The 16161-nt window shown below is 43.5% G+C and overlaps 1 protein-coding gene across 1 annotated transcript in view; it reads left to right on the top strand.

Annotated features, from left to right (window-relative positions):
- Positions 1-16126, top strand: part of OBI1 (ORC ubiquitin ligase 1) — a 39501-nt gene extending 23375 nt beyond the window's left edge. The window contains exons 3-6 of the mRNA XM_053311365.1: positions 875-966; positions 2832-3083; positions 6782-6870; positions 13738-16126. Coding sequence (XP_053167340.1) covers positions 875-966; positions 2832-3083; positions 6782-6870; positions 13738-15295 — 1991 coding nt within the window. The 3' untranslated portion in view covers positions 15296-16126. The remainder of the gene's footprint in view (positions 1-874; positions 967-2831; positions 3084-6781; positions 6871-13737) is intronic.
- The last annotated feature ends 35 nt before the right edge of the window (positions 16127-16161 follow it).

Genomic DNA, 16161 nt, shown 5'->3' with positions numbered 1-16161 from the left:
GTGTATTAACTACCCTCTCTTTTTTCCAGTCCTTTTTAACTTATTCTGCTTGTTTTCCTGCCCAATACCATTTTCAGTATAAGCTGAAAACCTGTGCCTTCTGACACATGGTTGGCTTTTTAACTTGGAGACTGCTGTTCAAACTGTACCATGCCACAAGCTGGCCTGCCTTGTGCAGATTGCTGTCTTTAAGCCTCAGCTTTCTAATCTGTGAAATGGATACAATGAGAAGTTCGCATACCTGGGGTGATGTAGTTGCTCTTGCATCCGCAGGATGACCCCAAATCACTCTTGGTAACACACAAAGTCTGCACGTCTTGTGGTAGAAAGCATGAATTGCCCCCTGTGCTAAGCAGGGTCTGCCTTGGTTTGCATTTGAATGGGAGACTACATTTGAGCACTGTAAGATACTCCCCTTAAGGGATGGGTCCACTCTCAGAAGAGCACTTGCATGCAGGAGGTTACAAGTTCCCTTCCTGGCATCTCCAGATAGGGCTGGGAGAGACTCCTGCTGTAACCATGGAGAAGCCGCTGCCTGTCTGTGTAGTCATTACTGTGCTAGATGGACCTATGGTCTGACTCAGTATATGGCAGCTTCCTATGTTCCTATATGGCTTCTCTGAATGCTTACACAACATATGAATGGCAAACATCCCTTGCGTGAGAGACATACACATATGAGGAAGCCTAGCTAAGTGAGTGGATGTCTTGAAGGCTCCAAGGAGTGACAACTGCAGAGGTGGCAGAAACCAAGTCCACCTCAGTTATTAGTGAAGAGGGCTTCAATTCCACAGAGCTGTTGCGGGGATAAAGGTGCCCTCAGGTCGTGGCGGTCTTTGTGCTAGCTGAGACAAAACTTCTTGTGTTGCTGCAGGAGGAGCAAGTGAAAGCAACCCGGTGTTCAGCCCTGTGGTCAGAAAACAGCTCCGCCAAACCAGGCTTGAACTTCTTCACAAAGAGTATGAGGTAAGGGCCTGCAAGGACAATGTCAAAAGGTGTCATTTGTAAGGGCCTCTGGCATTTTAAAGGCAGCTATCCTAGAACACTGGCTCTTCACAGGGAGGGGACAGAGATCCAGATCTAAATCTGTGAGTGTGAGCCTGGCTGAGAGAACCTGGGCACTCCTACTTCTTAGCTGACTCATATATTAGCAAACTGCTGCACAAAGCACTGTCGGAAATAAGGTGCAATAATCACATGCTGTGTGTGTGTGTGTGTGTGTGTGTGTGTTTTGCAATATGTACACAAGGTGTACATGTGCTGGGGTGTGCAAACAAGTGCACATTTCATTGAGATGGTCAGGAAGGGTCCATCTTTGGGTGCCACTGGTTCATCTGGTGGCAACCTGCATAGGGCCTTCTCTGTTACTTCTAGGTTGTGGAACACACTCCCCGTGGATATAAGAGGATTGTCATCCTCGGAGGCCTTCAGGAAAGCCTTAAAACCCCATCTTTTTAGCCTTACACAGGGAAACCTGTGTAATTGGCAATATACATTAGCTAATTCTGCTAAATGGGCAAAGAAGCACCCTTTTTAAGGTGGTGAGACTCTTACATTTAGAAAGGGGAGAGCAATGGTCCCTAATCAGTGCAACATATTATCCCTCCGGCGGCTGGTGTCTCCTTTGTGGGGTGGGGGCATCTGCTTTTTGTGTTTAAATATTGTGAACTCGTTTGGGACAGGGAGCTATCTTCTGTTTTATTTTGCTATGAGAACGTGTGAGGTTTTTTTGGTGTTGAGAAGCGGTGTATAGACACTTTTAATAGTAGTACATGCAAGTTCTATGTTTTTCTTGGCCCCCTGATCCTACTATTTATTTATTTTATTTATTTATTTTACATATTTTTATACCGCCCAAAACTTACATCTCTGGGCAGTTTACAACAAGATAAAAACAACATTAAAACATTAGTTAAAAACAAAAACAAGACATTTAAAACACAACAATTTGAAAATTTTTTAACAATATTCTAAAACAATATTCTAAAACAATCAAAACAGTACTAGTAATAGGGACAAGTAACAGTGCTAGTAATAGGGACAAGGAATAATCTGGTCTGGTGGTTCAAATTTCAGCTCTCTGGAGCAAAGAGCTGCCTTGCATGGCCTCCGCCCACGGTCTAATAATGGGATGATGATACTGGCCTACCTTATGGGATTATTAAAAAGATACTGAGAATGGGTATGAAGCTTTGTAAATTCCTTTGTAATGCTACTAAGTGGCACTGCTACAATAGTTGAACAAAGAATGGGGGTTATGTCACAGGTTACTAAATGTCCCTACCTTGTGGCCCCTAAACAATATCCAGTGTAATTCTTTTCTCTTTTTTTTTCATCTTTCCAATCCTTTAAGCCACTTGCCAAAATAATTTCAAATACCAGCAACTGCCTGAATCTTGAGAAATATTGTACAGCTGGGTTCTGGGTCTCTCTTTCTTGATGTGATCAGCCTGCATATATTCTCTGCATGTGTGTATCTAGGAGCTTCCATATAGATGGAAGCCCAGTCTTTGGAATGGTCTTGTATATCAAAGTGCAACTTTCAGCTCTTAACCTGGGTCAGATCTGGCTGACCACTGCTGGAAATAAGAATACAAGATGGACATTTGGTCTGATCCAGCAGGGCAGCTCTTGTCTTGACAAAGTCATCTTGTACAGAGCTAGGCCATTTTCCCTAGCTTACATCATGGTCTTTCTACAAATGCCTCATGAGAATTAAACACTCTAATCCCATTTTCTAGCTTAACTTGCGCTTTTTGTGTTTATGTGTGTCCCCTTCCTTTGCCCCTCAATTCCTATGCGGCTGCTGATGGGATTGTTGAATGCCAAAGGATGAAATAGAATCTCTGCAGAAAGAGTTGGATGAGCTCAAAGAGAAAAACCTCAGTTTGGAGTCCCAACTAAAATCTGTTCTCCATCCTGTAACTCTGGAAATGTCGGACAAAAACCGGGAAAGTCCTCGGCTGTCGGATGACGAGCACAAAGCTGATCCTCCTGAGTCTCTGGCAACGTGGACCCAGAAGCTTCAGGCAGCTAATGATATGTATGAAAAAGTGAAAGATGACATGGACAAATTAATGGAGGTAAGGAATGCTTGCTAACTTAATTGGGCAGCAGTCTAAACATTTCCTGTTGGACACACAAGGGCAAAAGGCTGTGTGACTGCTTGAGTAATTCATAGATACATAAGGAAGCCAAATAAGGTTGGGCCAACGGTCAGTTGCCTGCCTGTTGTTTGACTGCAGTCAACTACTTGGTGAAGTAGAGAACATCTGTATATGTGGCAGCCTCTCTCCTTTATTGCACTGTGGGAGTCATGTGACAGTAAGAGCAGGAGGGAGGGGTGCCCTTCAGCTGCAAAAGGGTCAGGATCACTGTACATGCATATGTATCATGCATACACACGCCCCTGCACCTGCCTACCTCACTTAAGAGCAGGTAACCCCTGCCCTGCAGCTCACTTTCAACAGAGCTTCTGGCCCAAGCCAGAGATAAGCAACCTTGGCTCTCCAGCTATTGATGAACTGCAACTCACATCATCCTCAGCCACAGTTTTGTGCCTGGGGATGGTGGGAGTGGTTGTTCAACGGCAGCTGGAGAGCTAGGGTTGCCCGCCGCTGCCTCTGGCTGAAGTAGTCCCTACTGCCAATGTACTCTAGCAGCAGACATCTCTCAACAAGAATAGTAACGTAAACAGTAGTTCTCTGGAAGAAGCAAATGGTGACCAGTAGCCATCACAATAGCACAGGTAATGGGTCCCTTGAAGTGAGGACTACCACAGTGTCCATTACATTTAGCATGAGGAAGAGGGGCCTCCATATGATCCAGCATGGTCACTGGAGAGCGTCTAGAAGGGAATTGATTCTGGAGTCTTCTAGAATGCAGGAGTTGGCATAATTCTCTGTCAGGCTTATTTTAAAAAACACCTGACTAATATTTGATCAAGTCTTCTTTTCTTTTCACAACTTTTAACCCTAAAGCAAACCATTGGTGTATCACGGATTGCTTGTTTTGTTCACTGTCTGCCAATCCACTTCTATTTTACTAGTTCTGTTTTACTGGTGGTTCTTTTCATTATTGATGGCCAGATGCACTTCATATATTGGAAGCTTGAAAGGAATCTGATTGGCATCCTGATTTGCAAGCATTGTCCAATTGGCTGAGAGAGGTTTTGCACTTCTGCTTTCTGTTCTTAACCAATTGTGTCTTCTGTGGCTTTCTGAAACAAGGTCTTCTTTAGGGATGTGTGAAGCATTTTGACACACAGCGAGCCGTTTCGAGCTTGAAACAAAACACCCTTTAAATAAAGGGCCTGTTTCAAGCTCAGAACCAAACAATCCCATTTCTACTCAAAATGTGTTGAGCGCCATTTTATAGGCCTGTTTTTCCCTTGCTGGCTGGTTTTCTAGCACTTGTTCCAATCTTATGGTTCCTAAAGGTTAAAAATCACCTGCTTGCACATTTCTTTTGTGGGTAGGTAGCACCCATCATGCCCTACCACCCAACCCAATTTGGTATCCCTGGGAGGTGTTTCCAGTTTCCCCATTGTTCCCTATGGCCGAAACTCTTGAAACTTGTTAAGTTTCGTTCCGTCGAAACAACTGGTTCTACCACTGTTTTGACAAAATGTTTCCACCATCTCTGCTTATATTTGAGCTTTAAACACAACACAAAATCAGTTTCATGCACATCCTTAGTCTATGTGTCTTAGTAACTTAAAATAGATAGAGCTAATTGCATTTAAGCAAAAGCCGCTCCCAGTATCTCCTAGGTCTTTTAATACCTAGGGCCAGTTTATAAACTTGGCTAGTTGAAGTAGTAAAACTTACAGGATTGTAACACTTTCAGTTACATTTAGTGACTGGCATATTTGAACGCTTCCCACTGGGAAGAGAAACTCCCTGAACATAGAAAACTAGCATATTAGAGGGTATCCATTCTAGCCTTCTCCCTCACAATTTGTGTTTGTGTGCATGGAGTGTGCTTTGGTGAGCATTTAGTTAGGCCACTTATCCCCTTAGCTTGAAGTGGTATGGTCCAGGAAAAGTTTAACCATATGAATTTGTTGATTTGCTTAAATGGTCTCTTGCTCTGTACAGTAGATAGGCCAATACATGGATGACTCTGCAACTCTTAACTGTATGGGCAGGTACAATTTTATTCAACTGAAAGATGAAGAAAGGCACTAGACCAAAATTGAAAATGTGTGTTAAATGCCCTTTTGGGACTTGTTAAAGTCACCCCTCTAAAAGAAAAAGAAAAGAAAAAAGTAGTTATGAGCTCCAGGATTTAAGAGATGATGAGAGCCAGTTTTAATTTCATGAAGTAAGAATGAGTTGCCCATATATGTGTGTTTGGGCTACTTTGATTCTGATGCTTCTTTACTAGGGAATGAAAACTAGTCTTTCAGAGGTGGCCTTTCCTTCGAACAGTAAGAGCCATCTTTGTAGAAGTTTGATACTTATATTGTTTATAAAGCACCTAAAACCTTTCAGGTGTTGCACAAAGGCTTCAAACAAAAGCAGACCCTGCCTGCTGTATTAGTCTAATAGCCTTGATTTAAAAGGGATGTTGAAACAGGAAAACCTGCTGATTTATTTACATTTAATTGTTAGCCAATAAGCTTTTTGATTGGTCGCTTCTAATGTAACGTTACTCTTTCCTATAGACTTCTAGGGTCTTTCAAATGGTCTAATCCCAGAGGATATAAAAAGAAATGTTTGCCCTTCTTCCCCCACCCCTTGCACTTTTGCTCAGTGGTCCTGAGTCAGTGCTCTTCATGTGCACAAACTAGGTGTTCCAGATGTGGGCACACGTCTCTATTGGTACACTTCCCCATTTGGCCTCAAGTAGGTTTGGTGAGTCCCAAATAAGTGGCACAGTGTAGCTGTCAATGTAGGTCCACTGAAGGACACAGAAGCCTACTTCCTCCTGGTTTCCTTGTTTGGCTTCCTTGTTTGATCAGGTCATTTGATAGTATATTGAGGCAAAGTTGGCCATAAACATTTCATGTTGACATTTCATGTCAAACAGGCACATAATACTGAACGTTCTCAGGCTGAAAATGGTATCTGGGACAGGCAAGGCATCCTCTTCCTAAGCAAAGAAACCTGACCATAAGCAGCCTAGTAGGTCTCTGGAGTTCCTAAGAATCGTAAGACTCTTCTCATAACTGAGAAGATGACATTGATTCTATTCGGGGAGATGGAGGGGCTGTAAATCAAGAGACTTCTTAACTGCAGCGTTCTGGAAATGGTACCTGAAGAGAGATGGCAAATAAGTTGTCGTCATGGATTTACTCCATCGCGTATGTTTCTTTTTAAAAAACGAAACACCACTGGATAATCTTACTTTGCTTGGGAGAGTGAGGATGCTGTTCAACATTCATTTTGCTGATACCTGCACATTGTAATGTTAATGCATTTAAAGTATTTAGTCATGTGGAGGAGGCGGGGGGAACATGGAATTGCCATTAGTACATCCCCTTAATGACTGTTGGAATGAACTAACATGGCTCTGTTTATTTCCCTCGATAGGCGCCTTGCGGCATATTTTGGGAATATAAATTAAAAATGTCTGTTCTCTATTCAGTTTTTGCAAGCCATTTCCCAGGGTAATTTTTAAGTGGTGTCCCTGTCGAGGTGAGGAGGGGGGCAGCCTGGGTTAACTGTTGCTACTTTAAATATGGCCCCTTCTTAAAATCTCCAAACAAATAGTGTGTCATAAATTTTGTAAGCCCGTTCTCTGCCTGCTGTATGCTTAATCCTCTCTTTCCATATAGGTAAATAAGAAGCTGAGGCTTGAAAACAGTGGCCTTGTGAGGGAGAACTTGCGGCTCAAGGCTGAGGTTGGAAGTCGATCGCCCCAGAAGTATGTAAATATTTTAAAACCTGTCCTGCATTATTCATTGACCATAGTTAACTCTTGGAGGGCCATAACTGAAGTTGAAGTGATATAACTGGTGGTGGCTTTTGTCTCTGTGTGCAAATACAAATTCTGAATGACTCGTCCATTTCTATAGACTTGGACATCATCGTTGGAGTACCATTAGGGAGATTAAATCATATGTGTAAAATCCTTTTGTAAAATGCAGAACACTGATTGCTTTTGTGTCCCTACTTTTCCTTCCCTGCAAAAAAGAGTTGCATGTTGTCACTATATTCTAATAAAGGCAAAATTGCCACTAGCTGCTATACATACCCGATCTAGGATATTCCAGAACAATGCAACTTGATCCAGGTTTCCTAGCTTTGTATAGAGCAGGCCTGCACAATATACATCCAGCCAAGCTGAGCACAGCCCACTGGTCATGAATAGTGGTCCATCAGAGGCGTAATACACCCCCTGTTCTTGCTTCTGCCTAGTACTGTGAAAACTGGAGGCATTTCAAGCCCCTAGTGGCACAGCATGGCGTGGTTCACACAGTTGTTTGAATCTAGGTTTAATGTGGGTTACCAATATTGGCATGATTGGGTGAACCCACACCAAGGTGGCTTATGGCCTGAGATGAATCCAAGATTCCTGCCTTGGTGTGAGGTCACACAGTCGCACTAGTGTTGGTAACCCACATTACACCTAGATTGGAATGATTCACTGAACCAGGCCCATATATGGGTGATGGGCTGCAATTGGATTAGTAAAACACAAGTCATAACTATGGAGGGAAAGTCATGTGATGAGTATCTGCATGAGTCATTAGCCTTGCATCGCACTGCTATATGTAAGGACCATAACTGTTTTCCAGTACAAGCAGACCTCGCTATACATGGATTAGTCATTGGCAGTTTTGTGTATCTGCAGTTGTGTTATTGACACCTGACCTCAGCATACGTGGGGGGAAACTGGCAAAAAAGGTTAATTTTGCATATCCACAGTTGGGAGACAGCTGGAAATGATGTTGGAGGTAATTTCCAGCTGCTATTTTGTAAAAAGGAGCCATTTTGTGGCTCATTTAGGCTTGTGTTTTTTTGTTTTGCTTTTTTCTGTGGAAAAATTGTAGGAATTTAGGGGAAATTGCAGAAAATAGAAGAATTTAGATTTCTTTGGGGCATTGCTGGATAGCTGGAGGCCCGCAAAGCACAGTAGGGTACTATTACACCCTTTTAAACTTTTTTGGGCCACTTCCCCTACAATTCTCAACCTTCCAGGAACCTAACCCCCCAGTTCCCTAGTAGCAATGACTTGTTCGCTGTTTTGTTACTCACAGTTGTAGGCAAAGAACGGAACCCCTGTGAATAATGAGGTATGCCTGCACAACAATATATCCTCTTTACTATAAGGTTTGCCCTCCACATCCCTTCTTACTGATTTAGACTTTAGGCCTTGCATCACTCATGTATAGCCTAACCCCAGTACTCCTAAAGCTGGCTCCTGATCATTGTGTCGTACCTTATTGATCTTAAAATACAGTAGTTGGTTAAAATGAGGCATGACCACAGCGAGTGTTACACGTCTGCCTCTCATCTCCTCCACTGCTTGTTAGTTGTAACAGCCCCTTTCTCCAGCACTCATGGAGGTACAATAAGTATTCAACAGTGAAGTCAAGGCAAGATGACTTGGGGATGGAGGAGAGTGTCTTGACTCTTGTTGCAACTTAAGGAATTGGTAAGAATAGTGCTGTGCTGTTGTGAAGCCCACTTGTTTGGGGGTTTGTACCTGCTGGTTTAGATTCAGTTTGTATGTTCTCCGGGTTGTGGCAGAGGAACTTCCGTGTAACTGCTTTGCATGCTCCTCCTGGTAATTGCACAAGCAGGGTCAATGATACAGTCCCTCCCCATGTGATTATCTCTGAGGCTACCGAGGGGGAGATGGTGATGGGGAAAGCAACAATGTAACTTGGTCCCCCAACTGTGTGATTCCTTTACCCCACATCACAAGCCTCGTATGAATGGATTTGAGAACTGCTGTGAGCGAGGGATAGAGCCTTTGGCGGTTGGCATGGGTCCTGGCACCAGTACTCATGTGCATTTCCTTGAACATTGACAGTCAGCTCCTCCTACAGGTCCCAGAGGTGGTGGCCCTGTGAGAACCACAAAGTAGGGTCCGAGGTGATGAAACTTCTTTGCTAACTTACTGGAGGCCTCTGGGGGCAGACTAGTGTATAGTGTACATCGCTATCTAAATCTGCTCTGCTAGTCAGTGTCCCTTTATGGTCACTAAGTTATGGCTCCTCTGTCGGGCTTTGGAGAATGTACTTCATTTTCAGCTGGAGACACTTGTTAAGCAAAGCTGCACTTTGAGAGTACACCACTTTCTCTTGGTAAGCAGATTAGAGCTTGCGACTAATGAACGCTGCATTAAAAAAACATATTACACATTTCTTCCATTGACCATTTTTGCTAGATCTGCATATAAGTGAACTAAAGTGCTAAATTTCTGCATATTTTTGCATAGGCAGGTCTCTCTTCCATGGTAACTGCAATTGATTCTTTAACTACAACCTTTGAACAGACCATCATGCCTGGTGGTTCTTCCTATTTTTAATCCTCCTCCTGTAGTGCATAAATACATCTTCATCTTCATTATGTTCATCTTCTCAACATTCTTGTGAGGTGGGCAGCATGGATGGGTCCTGGAGATGAAGTGACTTGCCCAGGGCCACCCTGTGAGTTGGCCCTGGAGGTGGGATTTACCCTCTGATATCACAGTCCAGCTGCTCTTTGTCCTTTGGAAAATAGGAAAGTTGTGCTAGCTTCCTCTGAAACGACCCAACACAGCACAACACCCCAACAGTGGCTGTGGCTAGTGTCTCTCTTATGTTCCTTTTTTCAATTGTGAGCCCTTAGGGGACAGGGAGCCATTTGATTGATTGATCGATCTTATATCTATGTAAACCACTTGTTGAAAAACAGTATATAAATATTCATATTCCTCTGAAATTTGCTCTCTTTTTTTAAAAGGGAGGGGACATGCATCAGTGTTCTCTCTAATTCTTTTCATCTGTGTGCGGAATAACTTTTGTTCAAGCAGTATCAAGGCACGGTTTGCACACATACATTCAGAATGGGGCCTTCTTGATTCAACCTGAATGGGATCTGAAATTAACTGAGCAGACATCAAAGAAGTGTGAGCGCATGTATGTGTACATGCCTTAAAGGGAACACTTGATTCCAGCTTTCTGGCTGCTAGTGGAAGGGATTCTATTTCCTCCTTTGGTGTTCCAAAACAGAGGCTCAAAAGCTGCACTACATTCAGGTGTTTGGCTTGCTGTAACTTGTGAAATCTGTCTGTAAAATGGAAAAAATTGATAACTCTTCATAAGGAACCTGATGGAGACCTGTTACAGGTGTGTGTTGAAATTGCAGTGGCCTGTGTTGCAGAGGGGGCATGCAGAAGCTCCCAGGTTTGATCCCTGGCATCTCCAAGTGGGGCTGAGAACTCTTCCTATCTGAAACAGTGGTGAGCTGATGCCAGACAATATAGGCAATTGTGAGCTAGCTAGACCAAGTCAGCTTCCTGTGTTCCTGTATCGGAATGTTAAGTGAAGCTGGAGATCCATTTGTGCCTTTCTGTGGTCCCCGGCACACTAAGGCATATAGCAGAAGGTTGAGCTTGGGTGTGGTAAAAGTAACCGCAAGCGGGTGCATTTCAGCAACTGTACTCAAAATACTCTGTATTGGGGAATGGTCAGCAGGGGGAAGTGTTGCTGTCGCACCTTAGTGGACAAAGAGAGCTAGTTGGCCCAGTGGTTCAAGCAACTTTATTTGCTCCCGTGTTCCCTACTAAGTTTTTTGTGTTGCTTAAAGAATAGGAACTCAATGGGTGGGAGGGCCAGAGATGTTCCATATCTGAGCATCTGTCCAGTGCCGCCTGAACAACATCGCCATTAGGAACATAAGAGGTACAGGCACTGTGAGAGGTGGTGCAAGAATAAAAATGGCGGGGAGTGGGGGGGCAGATGATTTCCTAGGGAAGTGGCTTCTATCAACTTTGGCTGATACGCCAGCTGTGCCCATTTCTTGAGAAAAATGACCTCAGAACCGTGGTACATATGCTGGTAACCTCCAAACTAGATTACTACAATGTGCTCTATGTGGGGCTGCCTTTGTATCAAGTCCAGAAACTACAGTTGGTCCAGAATGCAGCAGCCAGGTTGGTCTCTGGGTCATCTTGGAGAGATGACTGAGAAGGGACAGGACCACTGACTGAGAAGGGACAGGACCTACTTTCTGGCAACTATATTTGGTTAAAACTATGGGTCCCTTGACTGGAGAATAGATCCACAAGTAACTAATAATTTTAATTTTAATGTACCGGAATTTTGGGCATCAGCACCGCATCGTCATAAGCGCCTCACTGAGGAGGCTGTTTTTCCCCAGAAACGCTGCATTGCCGTAAACACTGCAGTTAAACCAATTAAATACAACCAAGAAAAGCGGGGAGGAACTTCAAGGCCCTCTCCGCAGCTTGGAGCCTCACATCAGTCGGAGGGCCCTGCTGTGCTGCTGCCACGCCGCCGCCTCTGTGGGGAAGGCCAGCAGGCTCGTTTACTGCTGCTACCACTGCCCCCCTTCTTACCGCAGCGTGCTCCTCTTCTACCCCTCCTCCGTGGCCTATCGTGCCACCTTAAAACAGACTGCTGAGCCCGGCCTTGCCATAGCATTGTCATTGTGCCCCATTGTCTACTTCTGCAGTCACTGCTGCCTCCTTCTCGCAGCCTCCTTTGTCTCCATTTGCAAGTAAATGCTGAATCCGGAGTAACTGCCGCAGGCACCTTTAAACAACTTTTTAAAATGTACCTGTCGTGGTGTTTCTACCCCAAATTATGGTAGTGATGTACTAAAAATTGACTTTGGTCCCTGCGCAAGTTGTGGTTGGTTTGGGCCCACCAGGGCACTTGAGTTGTGCAGCCCTGAATTGAGGCATTTTGGACTCTGGTTGTGTCAAGTGTCTGGTCTCTAGGTCATGTGGAAGGACTCTTAACAATTTCAATACCTGAATTGGAAGGCTCAAGTTGTTATTTCATAAGAGGAGATAATACAAAACAAAGAAGTAATCTAGGAGTTGGCATAACTGCCAACACTGGTCTGCACAGATTTCTGTAGCATTTTGAAATGCTTGGCATAGAGTTCCAAGGAAACGAGCATCTTTGCAAGAGAAGTTCTTTTTCCTTTTTCTTTTCTTTTTTTTTTAACAGCTCCAACCCTGTGAAGGCTGAGCAAAAGCTATACATCAGAGAGGAATATAATCGCAAGGCTCCAAATGAGTCTTTTTAAAAACCACCTCTAAAGGATGGTGACAATTACTGAATTTCATATTGGCATTTTTATATTTGACAAGGTGACATTGTGGATGAAATGTATATTGTAAAACGCTGCTGTGCTGTAAGAAAATGATTGAATGTAAATATTTCAAGATGTGGACTGCTGTTCAAATGTTATCATAAATCTCTGCCATTGTTTTAGGGGATAATTCTTCATGCATATTTGAGTCGAATTGATAGGTCCAGCCCCTGGAAGGGTAATCTTCTGCTTGTTATTGCCTTAGTGCTGCTAATGGTTTAATTTTCAGCAGTACCGTAGTCCTTTTTTTTTTATTTTAAGTATTCTCTGCTTCCTGTATTCTAAATGTGGGGTTTTTATTCTAACTAGAGCAAAATGGCAGTGTTTTCTATTGTCTCCTAACATGGTCCTTTTTTAAAAAAATTAAAAAAAAAAGAGGGGCAAAAGGGTAAAACATGAGCACGGTCCATCTTGTCACATGCACAGGATTTGGCATAAGGCTCAAAGAGATACACATTCAAATGACTTGCATCTAGGCCAGGGCAGTGCCGCTCTGACCCTTCAGCAGATGCTGGACTGTAGTTCCCACCATCCTTGACTATTAGCCACTATGGCTAAGGATGTAGTCCAACAGCTGGAGGACTGAAGTTGTACACCCCTGATTTAGGCCAAGCCGGAGGACTGATGAAGCTTGGGAAGTGCACACAGATCCCTCCTTCCCAGTGAAGGATGCCTGTCCTTACCAAGGGGGTTGGTGAACTTCATGCCAGTCACCCTGCATGCAGGTATTCTGCATACACTAGGCTGGATCATGGCCTCTGTTTAACCACTTAGCATAGTATCTAAAATATGCAAGATGCCTACCTAATGGCCTGGACGTCTATTGAAATATGGCCTGTGAGCCAAATTCCTGTTTGCTCCAAACCTTGATGGACAGATCTGTGTTCCCCTATGACTCAGTTGGACTTTCCAAGAAGAAGAAGAAAATGTGTGAGGGGGGTTGGTTGGGGGGCAGGAAGGAAGAAGGGAGGAGGACAGCCTCAGACTGGTGCTACAAATCAGTGATTTCTGTTGGAAATGTTCCTTGTGTCTTGACAATAGGTTTGCAATAAAAACTTGCCAGAGTGCCCATGGTTGAGCGTTGAGCATATCTTGCAGACTGAATCATTGGCCTCTAGTGCAAGTCTGAGGCCTGCCTCATTCTTCATTCTTGCAGATGGCGATGGTCCTGATTGTTGCTAACTCCTATCTGTGTTCGTTCTTGACTCTTCCCTTGTTGGCCTGTCTGTGCCCCTCTGTAGGGAGAGCAGTTGTAATCCCCCTAACCATAGTCCCACACCTCTCTCCCCACCCCCTCCACCAGGAATCCAGTGCTACTTTTCTTGCCCATGCTGCAAGCTTGCCTGTCTGTTCCCAAACTACTTTACCAGAGGTGTGGGTTGTCATCTGATATAGAGATATAGATAAATATAAGAAAAATTTTAAGACTTTAAATTCTTGTATTGGTTTCTTGCAGATTTGGGAGGTTTACTGTAGCGGCCCTGCAGTCCAAGTTAGAGCAGTGTGAGCGTGAAACGAGCCGCCTTAAAAAAGCCCTGGAAAGAAGCGACACGTACATAGAAGAACTGGAGTTGCAGGTTTCACAGCTGAAAGAGGAGCTTGAGCAGAGGAAAGATGCAAGTTCTGAAAGTGAATCTTCAGTTCCAATGGAGGATAAAGAAAGTGAAAGTGCCCTCGGTGAGAGAGTGCTGTTGAAAAGCCCAGAAGAGCACACCGATCAAAACTGTCTGTGCACTAGCCATCAGCCAGATGACCTTGAGCAACCAACAGGCAGCGGACTCTTGGGCAGCAGCAATGATGTATGCTTAAATTCAGCCAACGAAGGTTGTTCAGATGAGTCTGTTGCACAGTGCTCTACGGGAAGGGATGTTTTTACTGACTCCCAGGAAGGTCTCTTGGATATAAGTGCTGGCGATATGGATACTTGTTCAGAGCAAACTTGGGATAAAATTGAGGACTGTGTTTCATATAAAGAAGAACTTTATGACCTTCCAGACCCATGTACCCCATTGTCTCTCAGTTGCCTCCAGCTGAACACGCCCAGTAACAAGGATGATGCTGCTGCAAAAGAGGAGGACACAAGGAAGCCACCTACCTTTCTACGGAAACTGGAATTTGAGGATTTTGGTGATGCATCAGATGAGTGCAACAAAGACTCTCCAGAACATAGCGCAAGCAGCTGTGAGAGTGCTGAAAACAAGGTGGCTTGCTTTACTGCAGACAAACCTGTGTTTTGGAACCGATGCCCATCGCGCTATGATGAAAACTTGGACTTTGAAGGCTCAGAGCCAAGCACAGTCACTAGTGATTCTGGAGAGTCTTCAGCAAAATCCAGTGATAAAACGCACAATCCAAGTGTGCCTAAAAAACTACATTCAGTTCGCTCTTCAGAAATGAACCGCACCAGAACATCTAGTGAGGCTTCCATGGATGCCGCCTACCTTGATAAAATCTCTGAACTGGATTCCATGATGTCAGAATCAGACAACAGCAAGAGCCCCTATTATACTTCCAAGTCCTCTTCTGACTTGGATAACTCTTGCAAGTCAACCCAATGTCCTGATCTCTTAAATGAAAAAGAGAAGAATATGAAGGATCAGAATTCTCTAAAATGCCCTCTGTCAAGTGATCATTCAGAAGAGAGGAATGAATGGAAGTCTACTACTTTTTCTATCCTTTCTCCATCCGTGCTAGACATCACTGAACCCTTCCCACTATTTGCAGGCCGGACTTCAGAAACGAGCGAAAGCAAGTCTCAGAGTTTCTTATTTCAAAGAGAGCTTTCCCCAAGCTTCTTGTTTAACAACTCTCGAGAATCATTTGAAGAACAAAAACTTGGGTCCTCCCTCTTTAAAGTGACCCCTGAGCTGCAAAACCTCCACAACCAACTCCAGTCTCCTTGGTCATCTTCCTTCATACCTGACCGAAAAGCCAAAAATATTCACACGTCAGCAAAAAGGAAAATTCAAAGTAGCCTATCTAGTGCAAGCCCATCAAAAACGACTAAGAACTGACTCTTGTGACTTGCATTTTTCTAAACAAAAAACAAAAACCCAGTGCCAATGTGAAAATGTTCAGGTTTTCTTCCCACCCCACTCCCAATCAAGTGAGCTCTGCCTGTTCACTGATTAATACTTGTTTGAGCTTGAATATTTCCCATTCAGAATACTGATCTATTTCGCTTAAGAAGAAATCTTCAGTACATTTGTTTCTTGATGTCTTCAGTTCTAGTCATGTTGAGGGTTGTGGGGGTTTTTTTAACTGTGGGATTATTTGAACCTTGTGTGGAGCTGTTAAATGTCCAGTTACTGAGGGTGACAGTTTCAAAATGGTTACTCAATGAAACAAAATTTTATATGGGTAAGAAACCTGTGGAACAGTTGCTTTTCCTGTACAAAGATGTGACAGGAAGAACCCCACTTCTCTCTCCTTCCCTGCCAAACCTTGCTTCAGAATAAAGTGTTTGCTTGCTGATATCTGCATGAAACCAGCCTCTGCTAAATCTGTAGCTTAAAATGTGTGGATGTTAAAGTCCCTTTTTCTTTTTGCAAGTTTTCAGCTGGGGAGAAAGAGTCTTTTTGCTTAAGACCAAGAAGACAGTTGTTGCTGTTTTTAATTAAAACACTGCTTTTAACTTAAAAAACAAAAACAAAAAAACCCAAATTCCACTGTTGTACAAGACCACATTTATTTGTGCCTGTGTAGTTCATAAAAATGGGTTGGTATGCTAATGGTTTGTTTACCGAATGTGCACTGAGCATTTTACATGAATACTGTACTGTTTTACATTAATACTGCATGCTTTTCTATGTGGAATGAATAAAAAAATGTCACAAGCACTGTAATCCTTGATGTTGCTTCAAATATTGAATTAGCATAG

The sequence above is a fragment of the Hemicordylus capensis genome, chromosome 3, assembly GCF_027244095.1.
Source record: "Hemicordylus capensis ecotype Gifberg chromosome 3, rHemCap1.1.pri, whole genome shotgun sequence".
NCBI classification, from domain to species: Eukaryota; Metazoa; Chordata; class Lepidosauria; order Squamata; family Cordylidae; genus Hemicordylus; species Hemicordylus capensis.
This window is presented reverse-complemented; position numbering and strand designations above follow the sequence as displayed.